General features: G+C 38.8%; 1 protein-coding gene across 8 annotated transcripts in view; it reads left to right on the forward strand.

The window, feature by feature from the left end:
• The window catches only part of NEDD4L (neural precursor cell expressed, developmentally down-regulated 4-like, E3 ubiquitin protein ligase), a 146,686-nt gene extending 141,340 nt beyond the window's left edge, over positions 1–5,346 (forward strand). For all 8 annotated transcript variants that reach the window (XM_010583057.1, XM_010583058.1, XM_010583059.1 and 5 more), the window contains 5 exons: positions 8–67; positions 610–717; positions 1,595–1,691; positions 2,291–2,363; positions 4,835–5,346. In XM_010583057.1, the coding sequence (XP_010581359.1) occupies positions 8–67; positions 610–717; positions 1,595–1,691; positions 2,291–2,363; positions 4,835–4,937 (441 nt within the window). In that variant the 3' untranslated portion in view covers positions 4,938–5,346. The remainder of the gene's footprint in view (positions 1–7; positions 68–609; positions 718–1,594; positions 1,692–2,290; positions 2,364–4,834) is intronic.
• The last annotated feature ends 13,281 nt before the right edge of the window (positions 5,347–18,627 follow it).

The following is an 18,627-nucleotide window of genomic DNA, read 5'->3' on the forward strand; positions in this document are numbered from 1 at the left end:
CTTTTAGGGATTCACAGAACTTCTTCCCATTGATCTGATTAAAATTTTTGATGAAAATGAACTAGAGGTGAGTTTGTTTAATTGACATCCAGAGACAACAGATCAGCAATGCTCATCACAAAATGATGCATTATGTTTTAGGCTCATCAGTCACCACTTACTCATCATAAGTGAATTTGCAGACAAAGATGCTTTGCTTATAGTGGGAAATGAGATTTTTCTCCCTAATTAATAAACCTATTGATCACATAAAAGCACAAAAAGTTGTAATTATCCAGTGAGGTGGTTCAGTATGTGCATATAAAAGCCTGTAAGTAGCTTACTGAATTAATGCCATTATGCCTATACCGGTCATATTTTGAGCAAAATGCCATAAAAGACGCTGTCCCACGAAGCACACATATGTCAGTGTATAGTGTTTCTGAAGTAAAATGAAATATTCTTTGAGAATTCTCCTGAAGCTCCAACTCTCCTTTATATTTGCACTGTTTTGCTGTTTAAAAGGTCAGACAACAGAGGGAAAGTGTAACCTTGTTTTTCTGATAAAGTGTACAGGATAACACAGTGCCATCTTCGATTAACACTGTAACAATTTACTTCCATATGCAGTTACTGATGTGTGGCCTTGGCGATGTTGATGTTAATGACTGGAGACAACATACAATCTACAAAAATGGTTACTGCCCAAATCATCCCGTTATCCAGTGGTTCTGGAAGGTAATACTGTTTTACCACATTTGGCTTCTCTGACTGTTCTTAAAAGTGAAAGTTCCTGTATTGTTTTGTGGAGTCTGTTATAGAATCTTTTTTCTTCATGAAAACTGCTGAAGAACATCTCTGTATGTTGGAAATGACAGCTGTGGTACTCATTAGAGACTACACTAGAAATAGACCCAAGATAGGAACTCAGATCTTTGAAGTGTCTTGCTGTATTTGTGAAGTAAAATACTTTTATGAAAAGTTTATGGCCCCAGAAAAACTACATTTCCCCATAATAACCTTAGATTTTTCAAAGGGGTGTCTGTTTTTCTTAAAAATACAGGAACCTTACAGCTTCGTGCATGCACTTTGAAGTTTGTTGCTGGGTTTCTTACATCATTTTCATGACCAGGGGTGGTATGCATGAAGACTATGTACTTGTATCAATCCAAAAGGCTTGGCTCTGAGGTCCTGCTGCAGTGCAATGCTGATAGGATTTTCTGTGAACCCTTGCAGTCTCTCTCTCTGGTCTTCAAGGCTTTTCTGTCATCTCTGTCCCTCTTAGGCATGTGTACAAGTGCAGTGCGCCTGTGGGGCCCTGACCCTGCCGAAAGGCGATCCACCTCACCTCATGCAGGGGAACAGCATGTGTAGCTCCCAGCTGCTGCCAGAGCAGTGTCTCCTCATTGTGGCCTGGTGGCAGCTGGAAAAGGATGCTCCTTATTTAACCAGAGAAAACCTGCTATGTGACCTTACCACATCCCTGACAGTTACATGTCTATTATAGTCTAACAAACATAAATAGATCATTTTACTCATGTTTTTTTTGTTTTTTAACAATGACATCTATAGCTGTGAAAGTGAAAAGAGAGTGACTGTGTATGTTTGTCAATAGGCTGTTTTACTGATGGATGCTGAAAAACGGATTCGATTACTGCAGTTTGTTACTGGGACGTCACGCGTGCCTATGAATGGATTTGCTGAACTTTATGGTGAGCTTCCTTTCAACTGCCCACCAACTATGCTCACCAATAGAATGGCTGCACAGACCCCTTCTGAACATGAACAAGAAAACCTGGGCATGACTGAAATTTAATCATAAGCCAACCTTTGACCCCCACGTAAGAATTCTCTCCTGGATGCCAAGGGCACTGGAGAATTTGGGGGGGCACACTGAGGAGGAGTAGTTTTGTATGCCATGGGTGTTACATAGATGCTGTCCTAGCTCCCACAGAAAAAAATTTTACTAGTCAGCAGGAATAATTTTCATGTCACATGAAGAAGAGGAGAATGCATGTTTAACCAAGCACTTTAATTTTTAAATGTTAATGTCTGAGCTTACTTCTTTTCCATTACATATACTCTACACCAAGGTAGTTAAACTTAACAAGCTAAGTGGGCTTGGAAATTAATAACCACATTCTTATTTGCTTTAATGCAGTTTTAATTAAGAGAGTTTGTACCAGGTATTTTGTAGCAGTTGAAAATTCTAGCCTACAATTTATGCAAACATTTAAGTTAAAAATAATATTTAGCTACTCTCTGTAGTGTCCAGCAATTTATATTTCATATGATTTTCATTTTCAACCAGGTTCAAATGGTCCTCAGCTGTTTACAATAGAGCAATGGGGAAGTCCTGATAAACTGCCCAGAGCTCACACATGGTAAGTCATAAAAGCATAAAATTATATAGCTTTTTCTGTATTGTATTGTTATACTGCCAAGAAAGGGGGAAACTGATGACCCTGCTTCTCTCTAACATATTTTAGCTCTTGATCATATAGCTTTTTATAAAATGGGATACTCTGAAACCTACACATGTGTGTGTAGGTGTGCATTTACAAGGGAAAGAACAGTTGGTGATTATCTGCTGACACACAGCTGCAGAAGGTAACATGCAGAATTCCAGGAGGTAGCAGGGCTCAACACCAGCACTGTGCCATTGCTTCTTACAGTTCCTAAACAATGCTTGTTTTGCTTTCTCATGGACATGTGAAAGGCTGCGTTAATACAGTAAGTAGGTGTAGGTGTTCTGCAGTAAATGCAGGTGAATGAATACAAAATGAACTCTGACCATCATAGCCTGATAAAGATTTTTTAATGCTATTTTACTGTATTCCCAGTAACCCTTTCAACTCAGGCCTCCTCTTCTAGTAACTGCTTGCCTGTTAAAACATGTGTTAGAGAGAAGAGATAGCTTCTCCCCACTTTACTTTATACTACATTTGAAGGAATTGCTACCCATATATGCAAAATGTTAACTATCATAGCTGAAGCTGTATAGTAGCCTGCAAATTGCTTTAAGCACTGGCCAGTTAAACTGATGTTCTGACAAAATGGAATAAATTTGAATCCCTTCTGCTAGACTTTTCCCCATATCAAATACATAAGAATCTGTTTATGTGAGGTACTTGCAACACAATCCAGATCAGAGCACATGAAGCACAGCACAGAAAGTGTACTTACTGTATGTTTAATGTTGTGCTGAATTTGGGAGTAGGATCCTCAGTGCCTGCTGGGGAGAGCCCTAGGATCTTACAAATTGTCATCCCATCTGTCTCACTGGCTGAGCGTCCTGTTCAGGCTGCAGTCCCTTCCACCTCAAATGCCTAATGGTTTCCCAGTGCCTTTCACATTGGGAAGACTTTCTAATCCCCCCCCAATTTCCAAGGAAACAGACAAGCAGACATGACAGGTAAGGATACATAGTCACAGAGCCATCCAGTGACTCACAGATGGTACTGCAGAATAGTGGCAAAGGCAGGCTGGGAGCAGCTTTTTGTGGTTCCTGTCAAAACTGGGATTGGGAAAAACAGCAAGAGGAATTGCATCTTATGCTTTAGTTATTTTTCTATGAATGTTAAAACATAGGCTCTGTTCTGTCAGTCTGAAGGCCTTAAAAAATACCAGACAGGCAATAAACTCTCTGAGAGAGACTGTTAAAAGGGTAACAGGAGTTTTAACAGGGCATACTAGGAGGAAAAATAGTGCCTCACCTTGTAAGGCTAATACTATTCATTGCCTTCTTTTATGTGTCTTAGGCATTTATCACCTCTTCCTCCTTCCTTCTGGAAAACTAAGAAATTGAAGGATATCCATGCATTTTAAAATCAAGACTACCATTTGTACAAATAGGGGTTGATGCTTTTTTTTTCTTTCCTTGGTGCCGTGATTTTATTTCAGCTATCACCTCACTAAGCTGTACCACACTGCCAGCAGCTTTTACTCTTACCATCAATTTCCCTTTCTCATTCTCCATTTTATTTTTCTTTGTTCTAGTAAGTGGGTATAATGGAACTACAGAAAGTCTGATGTAACAAAACATAGCCATAGAAAGCCGTGCTACATAAAGGCCATAAATTGTTGGACAATTCACTAAAAATGTGAGATCATAAGCTGACTTGATTTAGTCCTAATTTATAGAATTTGCAAATGTTGAAAGCATTCAATACAAATCCTTGTCTTGCTCTGTTGCATATCAAGAATATGGCTTTAAGGTAACTAACTTAAATTATGCTGTATAGGAAAACTAATTTTTAGAACATTAGTAGAGAATGGTGATCTTTCCATAAAAATAATCATTCTATAGAATGAAAAGTTTTCTTTAAAAAGGAAAAAACAACAACAGAATCCCAAACACATTCCAATGTCAACCCATCCTCTTTAACATTTCAATTATCTGTTAGATTTTACAGGACCTTTTCAAGACCTTCTTTTGGATGTTTTTTATTCTTCTTTGTTTCCCCCAGAGGGTAGAGAGTCTGTCCTATAAATTTAGAACATCTTTGCTGAATCTTAGGAAACCAGCCTTTCAACAAAGATGCAATATTTTCAATCAACTAAATATGGGGGCGGGGGCTGTTGGCTTTTTTCATTTAAGTGGTTTTTAACAACTTCCCAATTTTATTTCTGAAAACTCACTTTGGTCCAGGCAGGGTTGGTTTCAGATGCTACCTGCAGGGAACACAAGCATTAATTAGGTTTGCAAAGGACACTGCAGAGATCGCCCCCATTTGGACAGTAAGATATATTCTCTGTTAAGGCCCCCCCAAATTATTTAACCTTTTCTGTTTCTTTAAAGTTATCTGTATTTTTCAATGGATTATTAAATGATTCTTTTCCTTCTAAATTTCAGCTTTAATCGCCTAGATTTACCTCTTTATGAATCTTTTGAAGATTTGCGAGAGAAGCTCCTTATGGCAGTTGAAAATGCTCAAGGATTTGAAGGAGTGGATTAAAATGTCAACTTCTCCCCCCCACCCCCTTCAAGCAAGTTCTGCTTGCACTTTTGCATTTGCCTAACGGACTCTGAGGGACTATGGCAGAACAGTTGCACAGCGTTGGTTCATGGAGCAAACCCTTCGACAGTGCAGTTGCCTGAATCCACAAGTTTGAACTGTAATCTGTGGGTGGCTTTTCTGATGTTTCCACAGCAGATTACCAACTGCTTAACATGAACTCTGATCACATTTCAGCAGGACTTACTCTATTTATGTTGTGCCTCTGTAGGCAAAGCCCTTAATAAATATTTTACATAATTTCTAATGACAATGAATGGAATTAATCATTTTACAGGTATAGTATTACAACTCATGTTTACTTTTTAATTGATTTAGATGTTTTCAGATTTTATTTCATTACAATTAAATATCATATACTTGGAAAAATGAGCATTTTTCTTAATTTCATACCAGACTTGATGCCAGTGTCATTTTTTCAAAGCACATTTTGAGGCTTGTGTTCCCAAACCATTAAGGAAGTAGGAGAAAGCTATGTTGGAAATTTTCTCTACAGGGGCTATATATATTGAGAGCAACTCTTTTCATTGAGCACATAAATATTTTTCTGTATCCAGAAGTACAGACTGGATGTTGGATTTTTGTATAAATATTAGAATAGTTACAAGTCAAGGGAGAATCATAACATAGCATGCCAAATCTCATGTTCAGTTAAGAAATTGCCTCATTATTGGTAATACTTACATGTACTATAAAGTATTTTGGGGTAGGGTTGGCATTAATCATTTTAGGAAAGTATGCTTAACCCTGTCATTATCTTTGTATAGTGATTCTTTTATTATCCTTTCCTCTTTACTGTTTGCGATGGAGGCATTTTGAATGAAACCTGGCACTATGCGATTTGGCACTATGGAAAACAGATCTGGTTTGTCTCCTATTTGTATGCATTTGCTAATGATATCTAAATAACAATGGGTTTTTTGTTTGTTTCTAACTGCACCAACTCTAAAGGCACTTTATGTAACACATGGAAGTCATATCTGTTTTTTATCATAAACATTAATGTGATTATATTCCTTCTCACTGCACATGTCTTTCTGGTGCAATATCTATCAATTGTGAATTTGGCTGCTGCTGATGTATAAAAGAAAAAAAACCCACAGATGTAGAGCTGAGCCTGCAGACATGTTCCTCAGCAATTGTTTTTGTGATTTTTTTACTTAATCACAAAGATTTATTTAATATACACTGCTATCTAACCAATTTTGTTACCTATGACATGTTGCATGCTTAAACTATAATGTCTGAGTTGCATCTCTTTTGTGATGGATTAAAAGTGAAAGATTTGTATGAGATCCACTGAAGTTAAATGGTTGCAATATACCAGAGTAGGTTTGAGGGTATGGCTTCAGCCATTTAACATTCAGTGATGTAAGTTCTGCCCACGTACCTACCTAGAGGTAGGCTTTTTCCCCAAGAACCCATTTAATGCTTATAAAGCAAGATGATCACACTGCATGCCAAAACAAAAGTTTCAACTCCTTGCCAACAGCTTTTTTTAGCCCTGCCTGTACCACTTCCCCAGCACCTATTGGCAAGTACAATCTGTGTCTGAGAATGTGCAGCCATACTGCAGACCCTTCAATACAGTGATAGTTCAGCTGAAAAGGCTACTGGAAAGAAGCCTTAATGGTAGTAACATGCAGCAAATGGTTGCACGCTAGCAAAAGTTTGAAAAGCTAATAGATGCACGAGGAAGGTTATTTTTATTATTTGAATGCAGGTTAAGATTCATTTTCTATTAAATATGTTTCCTGACATTCCTTTCTGACCTTTTACATTGATGAGTGAGCTTGAACATGTGAAAGCAGACTGCATCTGAGTGGCTAGAGAAACACTATGCTGCCCGTTTAGCTGCGGGAAGGAGCATGGGGAAGGTGGAGAGAATGAGGTAAATCCAGGTATTTCCACTGGCCTTCTGTATGTTCAGCACAGTTGGTTATAACACGGATGCCCTTGAAGGGAGAGTCATATGCCAAAATTTGTTTTATTTCTGTCTTGACCTGGAGGATTTTTGGTGTGGTTGGAGGCTCTGTTCATGTTCAATGCCATGTATCAGAACCTTAAGAATTCCCAAGACATTTTTTGGTTGTGAAACTGAAATGTAATCTCATGTACAGATGAAGGCTGTGACCTAGCAGTAGTGCAGCTGAGGCAGCACCAGAAGTCAGGCTGTGTTTAAGAATCTGCCATTTTTCTTGTGATATTGTTTTGGTCCCTCCCCTCCCCCTCAACTTCTACAACAGGTTTACTAATACTTACCTACAAAGCCCTTTCAGCTATATAGAATTACATAGTGACATCTGACTAGAAGGGAAGTTTTTGTTGTTTGGATGATTATATTTTTTTAAAAGAAAATTTAGAATTGCTTAGCTTAACATCTTTTCAGATCCACTTACCTCACAAACTGACAGGCACTCCAAAAGCATTCACTAGGTATTAAAATAGTGAGGCAAATTCCACTGTATGAATTTTAATTAATGTGCATCTGGACTGTTGTGGTTTATTTGGGAGAAGGGGTTTTCATTTTTAGGAAATAGTTCAATATGAAAAGCAAGCCTTCGACTGCCTCAAGGTTTGCCATTAGAGTGGCAGCTTTGAGTACAGCTCACCAAGAGACCTGTCCTAACTCAGGCAGCAGTGACAATAAGGCCCAACATGCATTTTCCCGATAGACTTGTACACCTTATGCTGAAATTTGTGCTATTTTGGCTTTCTTGCGATTAATGCAAATAGCTAAATAAATGCTTTTTTGTGCTTCTTGTGCCCTAGACACTGCAACCACAGCTCTCTCCTGCATTGCACACCTACCATCACTGTAGAGCCAATGCACAGCTGAGTGAGTTAGCTTTTGTCTGTCCAACACCCCATGAAGTTATTATTCCTAATAGCCAAGGTGAACATAACAGTAAGCCAGCTCATTACTTTTTGTTTCCCAAAGTTAGCTATGCTATTGCAACCCAGCACTGTCTTGCCTTTACAGATGCACAACAGCTCCCTTCACTATGGAAGTGAAACTGTCAGGGTCCATAAGTAATCCAGAGTCAGTGCTCACAAATAAGCAAGAGTCCCTGTAGGATAAGCTGAGGGGAATTGCTCAGCCCAGTCCCATTTCTGCACAAAGCTTTTATTTTGGGTATCAGAAGCCTTACTGTGAGCTAGAACTATCAGGCTGTTACTGACAGGCTTGGCATCATGGTCATTACAGGGACATAAGCTGTAAAACCCTGCTAAAATGCACTATACCCATGCAACTCAGATTTTATTACTGGCTGCTACATTGATGGCTAAACCCTTGGGCAGATACACCCTCCTCATCAGCCAAAAAGTTAAGATCTTCTATGCTGTGACAAAACCCAGGAAGTTACCTTCAGTTTTGCAATGAACTATACGAAACTAAGTAAATGGCATTGTTAGCTGTAGAGGAAGTGGATTTTCTTCTTGCAGGGCTCTTTTAACATAAAGCTGTAGTGCTGTTACCAAGAGCCTAAGCTGGATTCCAGACTTTCCATCTAGGAGTCCTTCTGGAGCTCCTGAAGCTATATTTGAAGGAATCTTACTAGGAAAAGAGGTAGCTAAACGTCATTTACTTAAAACATCTAAAACACAAAGCAACTAACACTCCAATGGGACTTGTACCATAGTATTGTGCCTTTCTTAACACAGTACGTTCTTGTATACTGACAGTTTGGCCCATTCACCACAAAATGGCCCAACAGTATTTTAAAAGGTTCTATCCAGCTACTTTTCTTGGTTAATAAATAGTAATCATAAAGGTGGTACCTAAACCATCACTTGTTCACTCATAAGAAGCCTTAAGGCAAATAATTCATAAAAACTTCAGTCACAATACAGAATACGGAGTCTGCAGCTATCACCTCCTCTTCACATTAAGGCTTATAGATATGTGCCTTGTAAGGTTGTAGTTAATGTACACCATACCGATCACATCAACTCCCACTTGCTGCCCAGCTGCTGAAAACTGCTTTTTGTCTTTCAGTCCAAAGTACAAAAAAAAAAAAACCCACCACCAAAAACCCCAAACAACCACAAAACCCAAACCCAATTCTGTTACTACAAGATTTACCTTATTTCTGTCTCTCATGCTGACCTCTCTGAATTCTCTGTGAGTGCCACACTAGCATGAGGATGCTGCTGTAAGTACTAACCAGGCAGCTAGTGCCTATCCTGCACCCCAAGGGATGCACTGCCATTGTTGTGTGCTCAGCCCGGTCAAGCTGGTAATCGTGACTGCAGCATGCAGCCGTAAGCTGTTCCTGATGCTTTGGGTGAAGCATTTTACATGACACTAAAGGGCCAGGAATTGTGAAAACTAGGGAGCCAGGGAGGGGAAGCTGGATAGTTAGACTGCAATTTTAAGAGTTAAAAGTAAGGGATCATACCTGTCTGATTGCAAGGGCTAATTATCAGTATGTATAGTAGGAAAAAAGGCAGATGTCCAGATAGGGCATCTTAAAATGTACATTAATTTTCTTACCTTTTTAATAAAATCTTTTCCTTTTGTATGTAAAATTAAAACAACAAAGAAAAAACCCTACAGTCTTCACCCATCTGTTATGATGTTGCACTAAGAAGTAATACATATTTGAAACGCATGGGAAACATAAAACTGGAATCTAACCATATTAATGTTACATACCCATCAGGTCTGTCGTAGTGCACCTAGCACCCTGTTAAATACCATCACCACCAGTGCAAACCATATTTGGTGATGTGTCTGTCGATGCACACTTCTAACAATGTTTGTCCACATTTATCCTTCACTTACATGTTGGGGTTTTTTTCCGTTTTCTATACTATTTTCACATAGACCTTGTGCTTTTTTCTTCTTTTTTTTTAATATGCTGTATTTAAATAGCTGTAAAAACATACACAGTATGCATCCACATACAATAGTACATGTGTTGCATTTTTATACTGTAATCTGTTCTATTGGATTTAAAGAGGCTGGGAGCCATCCATCTCCAGTGCAGATTTATCACAACCATGCAATAGTGAATAGGTTATGATTCTCAAAACCCCAATGGAAAACTCCACAAGACTATGTTGCTATGTTCTGTGTTTGTGAACATAAATTTTAAATCAAATTTAAAACTGAGATTATTAATATTTCCAAACAGGCAAAAGTGTCAAACATTCCAGATTAAATTCACACTGTTTAATAATTATTTTTTTGTAAAATCAATTCGTACTAGAAGGCTATTCAAAATTATGCTAAACTACCTTAAAATTGATTTTAAAAGTACTACTTATAAATAATGCTCATTTTCACAATTAACACAGCTTTAAACTGTGGTTGGATTTGATACACTGTGGGGAAAGGATTTGTTTATGGACAAAAGTCATTTTTTTCCAATTATTTTCTGAGGAGCAGTGAAAGAAATTGTAGTTTGTTTTCCTGACAGCAAAAGCTCAATGTGAAAAAATGAAGTTGTTGTAATGAAATGATGCAACTTACTTAAATATTTAATAAAGAATTATGGAAGCTACAGCATTTTATACTTCAAATATATTTTTTGTCTAACTGAAGCTTTGTTTTCTTTTGTTAAAAAAAAATTGCCTTAAGGTCACAATTTGCAGGAAGGCTTTCACAACCTGGGATGTGGTAGGGGGAGCCTTTATGCAAGCACATCTGTACATGATTTTTAAGTGATTAAACACACCATCCACATATTCCAGCTTCTGCAAAAGTGGTACCCATTCTTTTCCCCCATGATCCTCACTGCATTTATGAAACAGTAATGTGTATAACGTTTTCAGCTAAATAAGAATGTATCCCTGAGAGTTTACAGTGGATACTAGTCACTGGTGCACAACCACCTTCAGAAGGCATGATTCAAGATAGCTTTTCTCTATAAGGATTTGAACAGTTAAGATAAGGTTAGTGATTATGTGATGTTCTCTAAAGAAGTGTCATTAGATAAAATACAAAAATTGCACCCCTCCCAACTTCTTACTGGTATCTCCTGTTCCATCATATTTCTAATACAAGAAATTTAATACTCCATCAGATTTCCATGAGAAGTGCTGTTCTTGAATTGTCCAATTCTGCAGTGACCGTACAAAGCAGCACATTTACAAGCTTTTTCTGTTTAAGCCATACCTGAAATAAGTCTGAATGTTCTACCATTTTTATTGCATATTTTCTATGTTTACAGCAGAATTTTCTGCAGCCCACAATAATGTACATACTACAAACAAAATACCTTACTTGGAACAAACTCAAAAAAGTTCAGTTTAACAATGCAAGTCTATGCATTGGTAAATTTGTTTGGATTTTCAGTGTTACAGTTCCAACATTGTAGTAAGAACAACTTCTTATTAACAGCAGTGGAACTAATGTTGTCTTTTCTCTTAATCAGTGTGAATGCCTAACTTAAAAAAAACAAACCACAAAACAAAAACCAACAGCAACAAAAAAACCCAAACCTAAACAAAAACAAACAAAAAAACAACCCACAAGTTGTATTTCTGACTTAAGAGCTCACTTTAGGAATACAGTACATTCCTCCTCAGCTAATATCAGTACTTAAGAGAGTTGCATATGGACTAAATTACGTTAGTCTTAACTACAGAATTGGTATGTACCAAATTGTCTCCTGGCTTTTGAGCTTCACATGAAGTACAGCCTACATGCAACATTGATCTGACTTGCACTAATACACATCAAGGGTTGCGTAGCATACTCTTGCAGCTACCTTCAGCTGCAGTTTGCTGAAGAAAAAAAGAAAGAAAAAACCCACATGCACCAACACACACACACACACACTCCCCTATTCGCTTAAGCAAGTATCCAGGCATCCAGGAACTGGAAGAGGAACAAGGGCAGCCAAGGCGACTCGGCAAAAAAGAAATCTCTTAGTAAGACCCAGAAACACCACCTGCCATCAGAAATACTGTTCAGCATATCAATAGATAGGAATTCCTGTTACAAATCGCATTACTAGGAGCTCACTAATGCTGCCATATGACTTCTTAAAGACACCAAACCACTAGATGACTCAGCCTATTAAGCTTTGCAACCAAGTTATTTTTGTGCATGTGCTTGATGTTGCAGTACATCATCTCAACTTGCAGCACGACTTACTCTGCTTTACTAGTTAATGCACCAGTCTCTTTATTGTTCATCTGTATGGACACCACAGAGCAGCAACTAATTTACGTTGTATAAACTTTGTTTGTGCCTATCTGTATTTTCCTCCCTTGGGCACTGGTTTCTGAAGGGCTGCCCATCTCCTCCCCTTTCTTCAAGCGTCCACCTCTTCCTAAGCTAGAGCAGCCAGGCAACACCTTTCAAAGTTAATTCTGTCAGCTAATATTGCAGCCTCCCTTGTGCTGGAACTAACTCAGCTGTATCATTAATGTACACCTTTACATAAGCAAACATCTTTGCACTGTAAAGTGACAAACTCTGTGTAATGGTGAAACAGGATTAGCCAGCACTCTTCACAACAAAAGATTAAAAAAAACAAAACACACCTTGACATACATGTCTTCCAGTGATACCTACATGTATATTAATGTTTGGTATAGTTATATCCAGTAGGTTTCAAAAAAAAAAAAAACAAAAAACCCCACACCACCCAAAATGCAACACACAGCAATTCCATCTGTGCTCCCAATTGGAAATGAAAAATAAATTGTGGCAAGGTAATGTTCAAAGTGGTTAAAGAATGTCTGTGCAAATCCTTACTATATGCCATTTATATAGGGCTAGTAAGTTTTTGTTGCCCTTGAGAAAGAAGCAAACAAAAAAAACCCCATGTCAGTACATTCAAATCCCAAATCAATACCTATATATCAACAATACTTTGTAGTCACCCATAGGAGACGCTGCAGTAACTATATTAGCCATGAATACATTCATATTTCCAGCCCTGAAACTTGGTTGCTTCCTACCCTGACATTTCATACCCCTGACAAGGGAAAAATTCTACACTATCCAAATTAATTCCTTTTCTGTTTTTAAGCTTGCTGTCATTAATAAAAACAACCATACCACATCAACTTAAAGGTCCAGCTGGACAAGTATCTTATTTACACATTCTGCCAAAACAGCTTAGGAGTAGGGCAAATAGTAGTGCTTACAGCACATGCACTTTCAAACATGAGTGATGTACAGCTCAGGGACCTACTACAGTGGTGATGGCTTCTTTTTCTTTGCACATAAATAGCCATATAATTTATATTTTTTTAAATAAATAGTTTCCAGTGTAATGGGAAATTGTACTATTTACAGCTGCTTGAGCAGTGTCCGTGATCACTTTCAGTGTGAAGGATTATCTCCCTTTGTTTTGAACCTGACACCTCTTATCATTTACCTAACACACATTTATCCTTGTGCTCCTTAGACACCTCTACTCTGCTTGCTATCTCTGTGTATATAGTCCAGAGGCCTCTGGTTTCCTTTGCTTGCCACAGCTTCCAATGTGGAAGGCTGTCAGAGCCACACTTCCTACAAACTCATGCAGATGTCAACACAGGCTTTTACTCACCTGTGCCTCACACGATGTCTCTCAAATAAGGGTTGACTATAGGCCCATGGCAAGAAAGCCTGATGGAAATTGCCTCTGGAGCTGGTTCCCTCATGTGGAAACTAATCCTAGCAGTGGCTCAGGACCCAGCCAAGGGGAGACAAAGCCCACAAGAAGTACAGTCATATTTATGTCACTGGCAACAACCTGAACAGCAAGTCCATCAACTCTGCAGGTTGGCAAAGAACTTCTGGTAATGTTTAGAATTGCCTACTGCAATTCTAGTGCAAAACAACTTCCAGGGTGTAGCTAGAGACAAAAAGGACACAGGAGTGCCAAAGACAGCATCAGGCACCCACTGCCAATATAGCATGAACTCTTTGTACCTTCTGCTTGGCTATACTTCATCTGCTCTGCAGAACGGCGAGGCAGGTAGACCTTGCAACCAGTATATGCTAATGCCCAGAAATTCATTACATATATTAGGACATTAATTAGGTAGGGATAACACAGTAGAGCAATTGTGCATGTGAGAATTACACTTATTGTTGATGACTTAGTTATAACTGTATTTAATGAGTATTTGGGCATTGAAAACCTACTGGCAGTTACAAAAGGCTGAAATGCCTTTAAACAAAAATCTGGCCCATACCCTCTTCTCACAGCCAACCTCTTCTCCGCTTCAGCAGTTTTCAGTATTTAAAATCCAACAGAATGACAAGCTGAATTTCATGCTTTTCTTTAATTCCAAGGTTGACTCTACATAAAACCCACTATCATTTACATTCCTACATAATACCATCATGAGAAAGGCACCCAGGGTTTGCTATGGCAACCCAACAGGAAACACTCCCATTTCAAACATCTCCAATACAAGGATCACAAAGATCCCTTGATGATTACCATCGATTATTTTCCCCAGCTTTTGATCAAGAGCCATGTTCAAATTCAATTTATTCTTGCTCAAATGCATCTGCTATTTTCACCCGACTTATTTTCTGCCATTTGCTGTGGGTGTTTCATTAGCTTGACAGATTAGACTCTTAAGTTTAAAGTGCAATACAATACAAACCTAAGATATACTCATTACAAATACACACTGTGCTAAATCTATTACCTTTTACCCTGTCATATCTCAACCTTAGCAATACAAGTTTTTACGTCAAATTTCAGTGTCTTCCTCTCTGATAATCCTCTATCAGCAGTGTATAAAAATGCAACCACTTTAAAATCTTATGCTGGTAGCTTATTTTTTCATTATCAGCAAGTTATACTATGACACCAAAGAAGCCACCTTACTAGCAGCTGGATTTTCCACAGACTAAGTCCAGATCCACTGGGGTATGCAGGTATCTAGTTCTTACTGAGATCTGATAGTTATCAACACTTGAACAGAAGGCAGACATGGTGGGTTTGCAGGTCTGAACATTCAGGAAGCTGAAGACTTTAAAAAAAAAAATTACTGGATGATGTGTGGTGGCTGTTCAGTCAATTGCCATTGACTTAGAAACCAGGCTTCTTTGGCTTCAACTGAGTTAGGTCCCAGAAATAGGACTCTGGGAATATAAAATAGGGAATGATAGATATTCACAGGGAGAGCAATCGGGTTAATCATGCAAGTTTAAGTTTAGTCTTTGCCCAGCTTTTAGATGCTCGGACCTGATAAAACTCAAATTATCCTTTGGTCCATCCTTTGATCAGAGGAGGTGATTCTCCCCCTCTACTCTGGTGAGACCTCACCTGGAGTACTGTGTTCAGCTCTGGGGTCCCCAGTACAGGAAAGACATGGGCCTGTTAGAGCAGGTCCAGAGGAGGCCACAGAAATGATCCCGAGGTCTGGAACACCTCTCCTATGAGGAAAGGATGAGAGTTGGCGTTGTTCAGCCTGGAGAAGAGACAGCTCCAGGGAGACCTTCTTGCAGCCTTTCAATATATAAAGGGGGGGGGTCCAGAAAAGATGGAGGGGGACTTTTTACCGGGGCCTGTAGTGACAGGGACAAGGGGCAATGGTTTTAAACTGAAAGAGGGCAGGTTTGGATTGGACATAAGGAAGAAATGTTTTATGATGAGGGTGGTGAGGCATAGGAACAGGTTGCCCAGAGAGGTGGTAGATGCCCCATCCCTGGAAGTGCTCAAGGCCAGGTTGGATGGGTCTTTGAGCAACCTGATTTAGTGGAAGGTGTCCCTGCCCATGGCGGGGGGGGGCGTGGAGGGTGGAACTAGATGATCTTTAAGGTCCCTTCCAACCCAAACCATTCTGTGAGTCTATGACTTCAATACAGTGAACTTGATCTTGTTGAATGCTGAACATACTCACTCTCCGCTAACAAAAAATTTCGCTGTAATGCACATTTACACAGCAAAGCGAGCAATAATCACTGCCTCAAACTAGTGAAAGGAACTCAGGTAGCAAAGTCACAGTAACATATGCAAAGATATGAACACAACATTTGTATTCTGGTTTCCAGTATTTTACTATCCAGTCTGGCCAGCTTAAGCTAGCACAGATGTAATCACACAAGTTATAACCACAACTTCATTTTTGGTGCAGAAAAAGGTGGGACAAACTGAGGCTTCTGCTTGTTCTGCTGATTTAGACCAATTACTTGCTCCATTTTGTCACTTTTTCAGGCTCACTATGTACTGCTGTGCTCATGGACATGTACATATCTCTATGCCACAGAGGTTTTCTGTATGGGCTTCAGAGCTTTCCTCCAAGTTGTGGTAAACTCAATTTTAATTTTACAGACCTCTATCACTACTGGATTAGCATAGAGGACATGACCTCCCTGTGAAATCACTTTTTAAACAAAAGGTAAACTTTGAACCTTGAACTAAAGTTAAAGGATAACAGAGATGGGCGCTAGAGCAATACTTGGCAAATATTAGTCGCATGCAGTGGACAGATGCTCCTCTGCTGTACCTCTAAATATTTTGGTATGCTGATGCAGAACATATCTTTAGTTTTAAGGGTTTATTTACACAGAACAAAACCAAAAAACTTTGAAGCAGCTAGAGGTTAATATTTTGTGCAAGTCTAGGAATTTACTTCCTCTGCAGTCCATCTAGAGTTTGGGAATTGAGGGCTACTTGTTCCCACAACTGACATTTTCCCTACCATCCCAGTAATTTCCTTTGCTCCAGTGCTTTACTGCTGTGAACAACAGCTTAAGTAAATTATCAAGTTTTAAACCGCTCTACTTCCTAATCAAGCATGCAGATGGTTCACTGTCTCTGATTATTTAATAACTTAAATAGAAATTGTGATTACACATCATCTCAATAGCTTGTTACAACATGCACATCTTGGACTCAATATTTCCCAATTGTGCCTCTAGGTTTTAAAAAGAAAAAAACCAAAAAACAGGAGCATGCAGTCCAACTTATGAATTTTTTTCTCCTTTTTATAAAGGACTTCATTAGTTGATAGCAAGGCAGGAAACATCTCCCTGTCACTCCTTTCTGCCTTTTATTTGCAACAACAGTACCGACACTAATACAAGAGCTTGCAGATCATCAATATTCAGGGAGAATTAATCCCAAAGGCAGAAGGGCAGGCAGTGTTACGTGACAAGGAAGCAGCCCAAGAAAAATCAAAGCATTCCTCAGAAACAACCTAGACTTGACAAACGCTCTCTTGGTCTACACATTGGCAGTGGCACTGTACCAGAAGAATATGAACTAGAACAGTTTAAGCACAGGTGCAAAGGCTCTGTTTATCTGTTCTCAGCAGCTACGGTTTGGCAGCATACTGGCATAGAGAAGAACTGGTAAGAATTCTAGTAAGATAAAAAAATGCAACTATCTTTAGATTTTTTGGACTCTGAATTCTCAGAATAACGGAGATGCGGATGTACTGTTTGCTAAGAAAACCTTTTATGATGAACTGTCATCAGTATTGTAGTTCCTTCAGTGGCTTTTAGAACAGAGAAATTAATCATGACTTAAGTGTAGAGACAAACACTAAAGAGAGTCAGTATCAGTTCTTCTAAACCAGAAGTTTGGACCAGAATTTGAATCTCCCTAATGTGGATTCCTGGAAGTAAGATTTTGCTTCATCTCTAACTTAGATGAAAAACAAATCAAAAAATACCTTTGCTTCCCAAGGAGACTCCTTCTCCTTAGAACTTTCAACAGTTGCTTTTGTGTCTAGTGTGTCTCAGGTCTTGAATGCTAGAACCAGAAAACTCAGATCAGATCCAGTTCCCAAATCTCTCACCATCAATGCATTCAGAGCACATCAAATCCCTGAAATATGGGTTGGTGATACGTATCCAATATATATTGATAATTTTACCATAAACAATTCTAGATTTGTGAAGTATACCATCATGTCAATTTCTGCTTATTCTTCCTACAAAGTTATTATTTATTGCATGGCAAACAGTCTTCTAACAGCATCAGTACAAGTAGCTCAGTTTTTTGGTTGGGTTTTAGCATTTGTTTTTTCCCTCCTTTCTGGTGATAACAGCATAATTTTTCACCCCCAGTAGTTGCACGGAGCAGTAAGCACAGAGTCAGGCTTGGCTCTGAGCAACACTGATGGGAACATTCCTTCCAACTTTATTCCAAGGATCCATTTGCTTAACATTACCTTACACAGCTTTCACTTGCCTCTACAAGAAAAGAAAGTGATGAAGAAACTGTGCTACATCCACTCCTAAACTTTTTAGCTCTTGTTCACAAAGTCTGAACATATTGCATCCCTTACTCTTGCTCCTTTGTTCACAGGACAACTAGCTATCAAAACCAAGCCTATCACTAATATCTAAACTCACAGAAAAAAAAAAGAATAGATGGAAGCAATTCAAAGCACTTCAGAGGGGAGTTATAACATTCACCACAGTTTAGGAAGTGACAGTTTCTTACATTTTGTATTGAATGACAGTTTGATCTACAGCAACTTCTGTGGAAATATTTCTGGTATGGACCCATGCATTTTTTGCCCAGAAAAAGAAAGCAGGCACCATAAGACAGTACTGGAGTGTAGGGAATGAAGGAAGAACTAGTCAGACTGCTAGTATAAGTAGCACTCCACATCAAGCTGCTAGGGAAACAAACTACTAGGGAAACACGAGGAAAACAAACACAATCTTCAGGGGAGTCAGAGGTCTTTCTACACCAACTGCATGTAC

The sequence above is a fragment of the Haliaeetus leucocephalus genome, unplaced genomic scaffold, assembly GCF_000737465.1.
Source record: "Haliaeetus leucocephalus isolate CR32 unplaced genomic scaffold, Haliaeetus_leucocephalus-4.0 Scaffold866, whole genome shotgun sequence".
Taxonomy (NCBI): Eukaryota; Metazoa; Chordata; class Aves; order Accipitriformes; family Accipitridae; genus Haliaeetus; species Haliaeetus leucocephalus.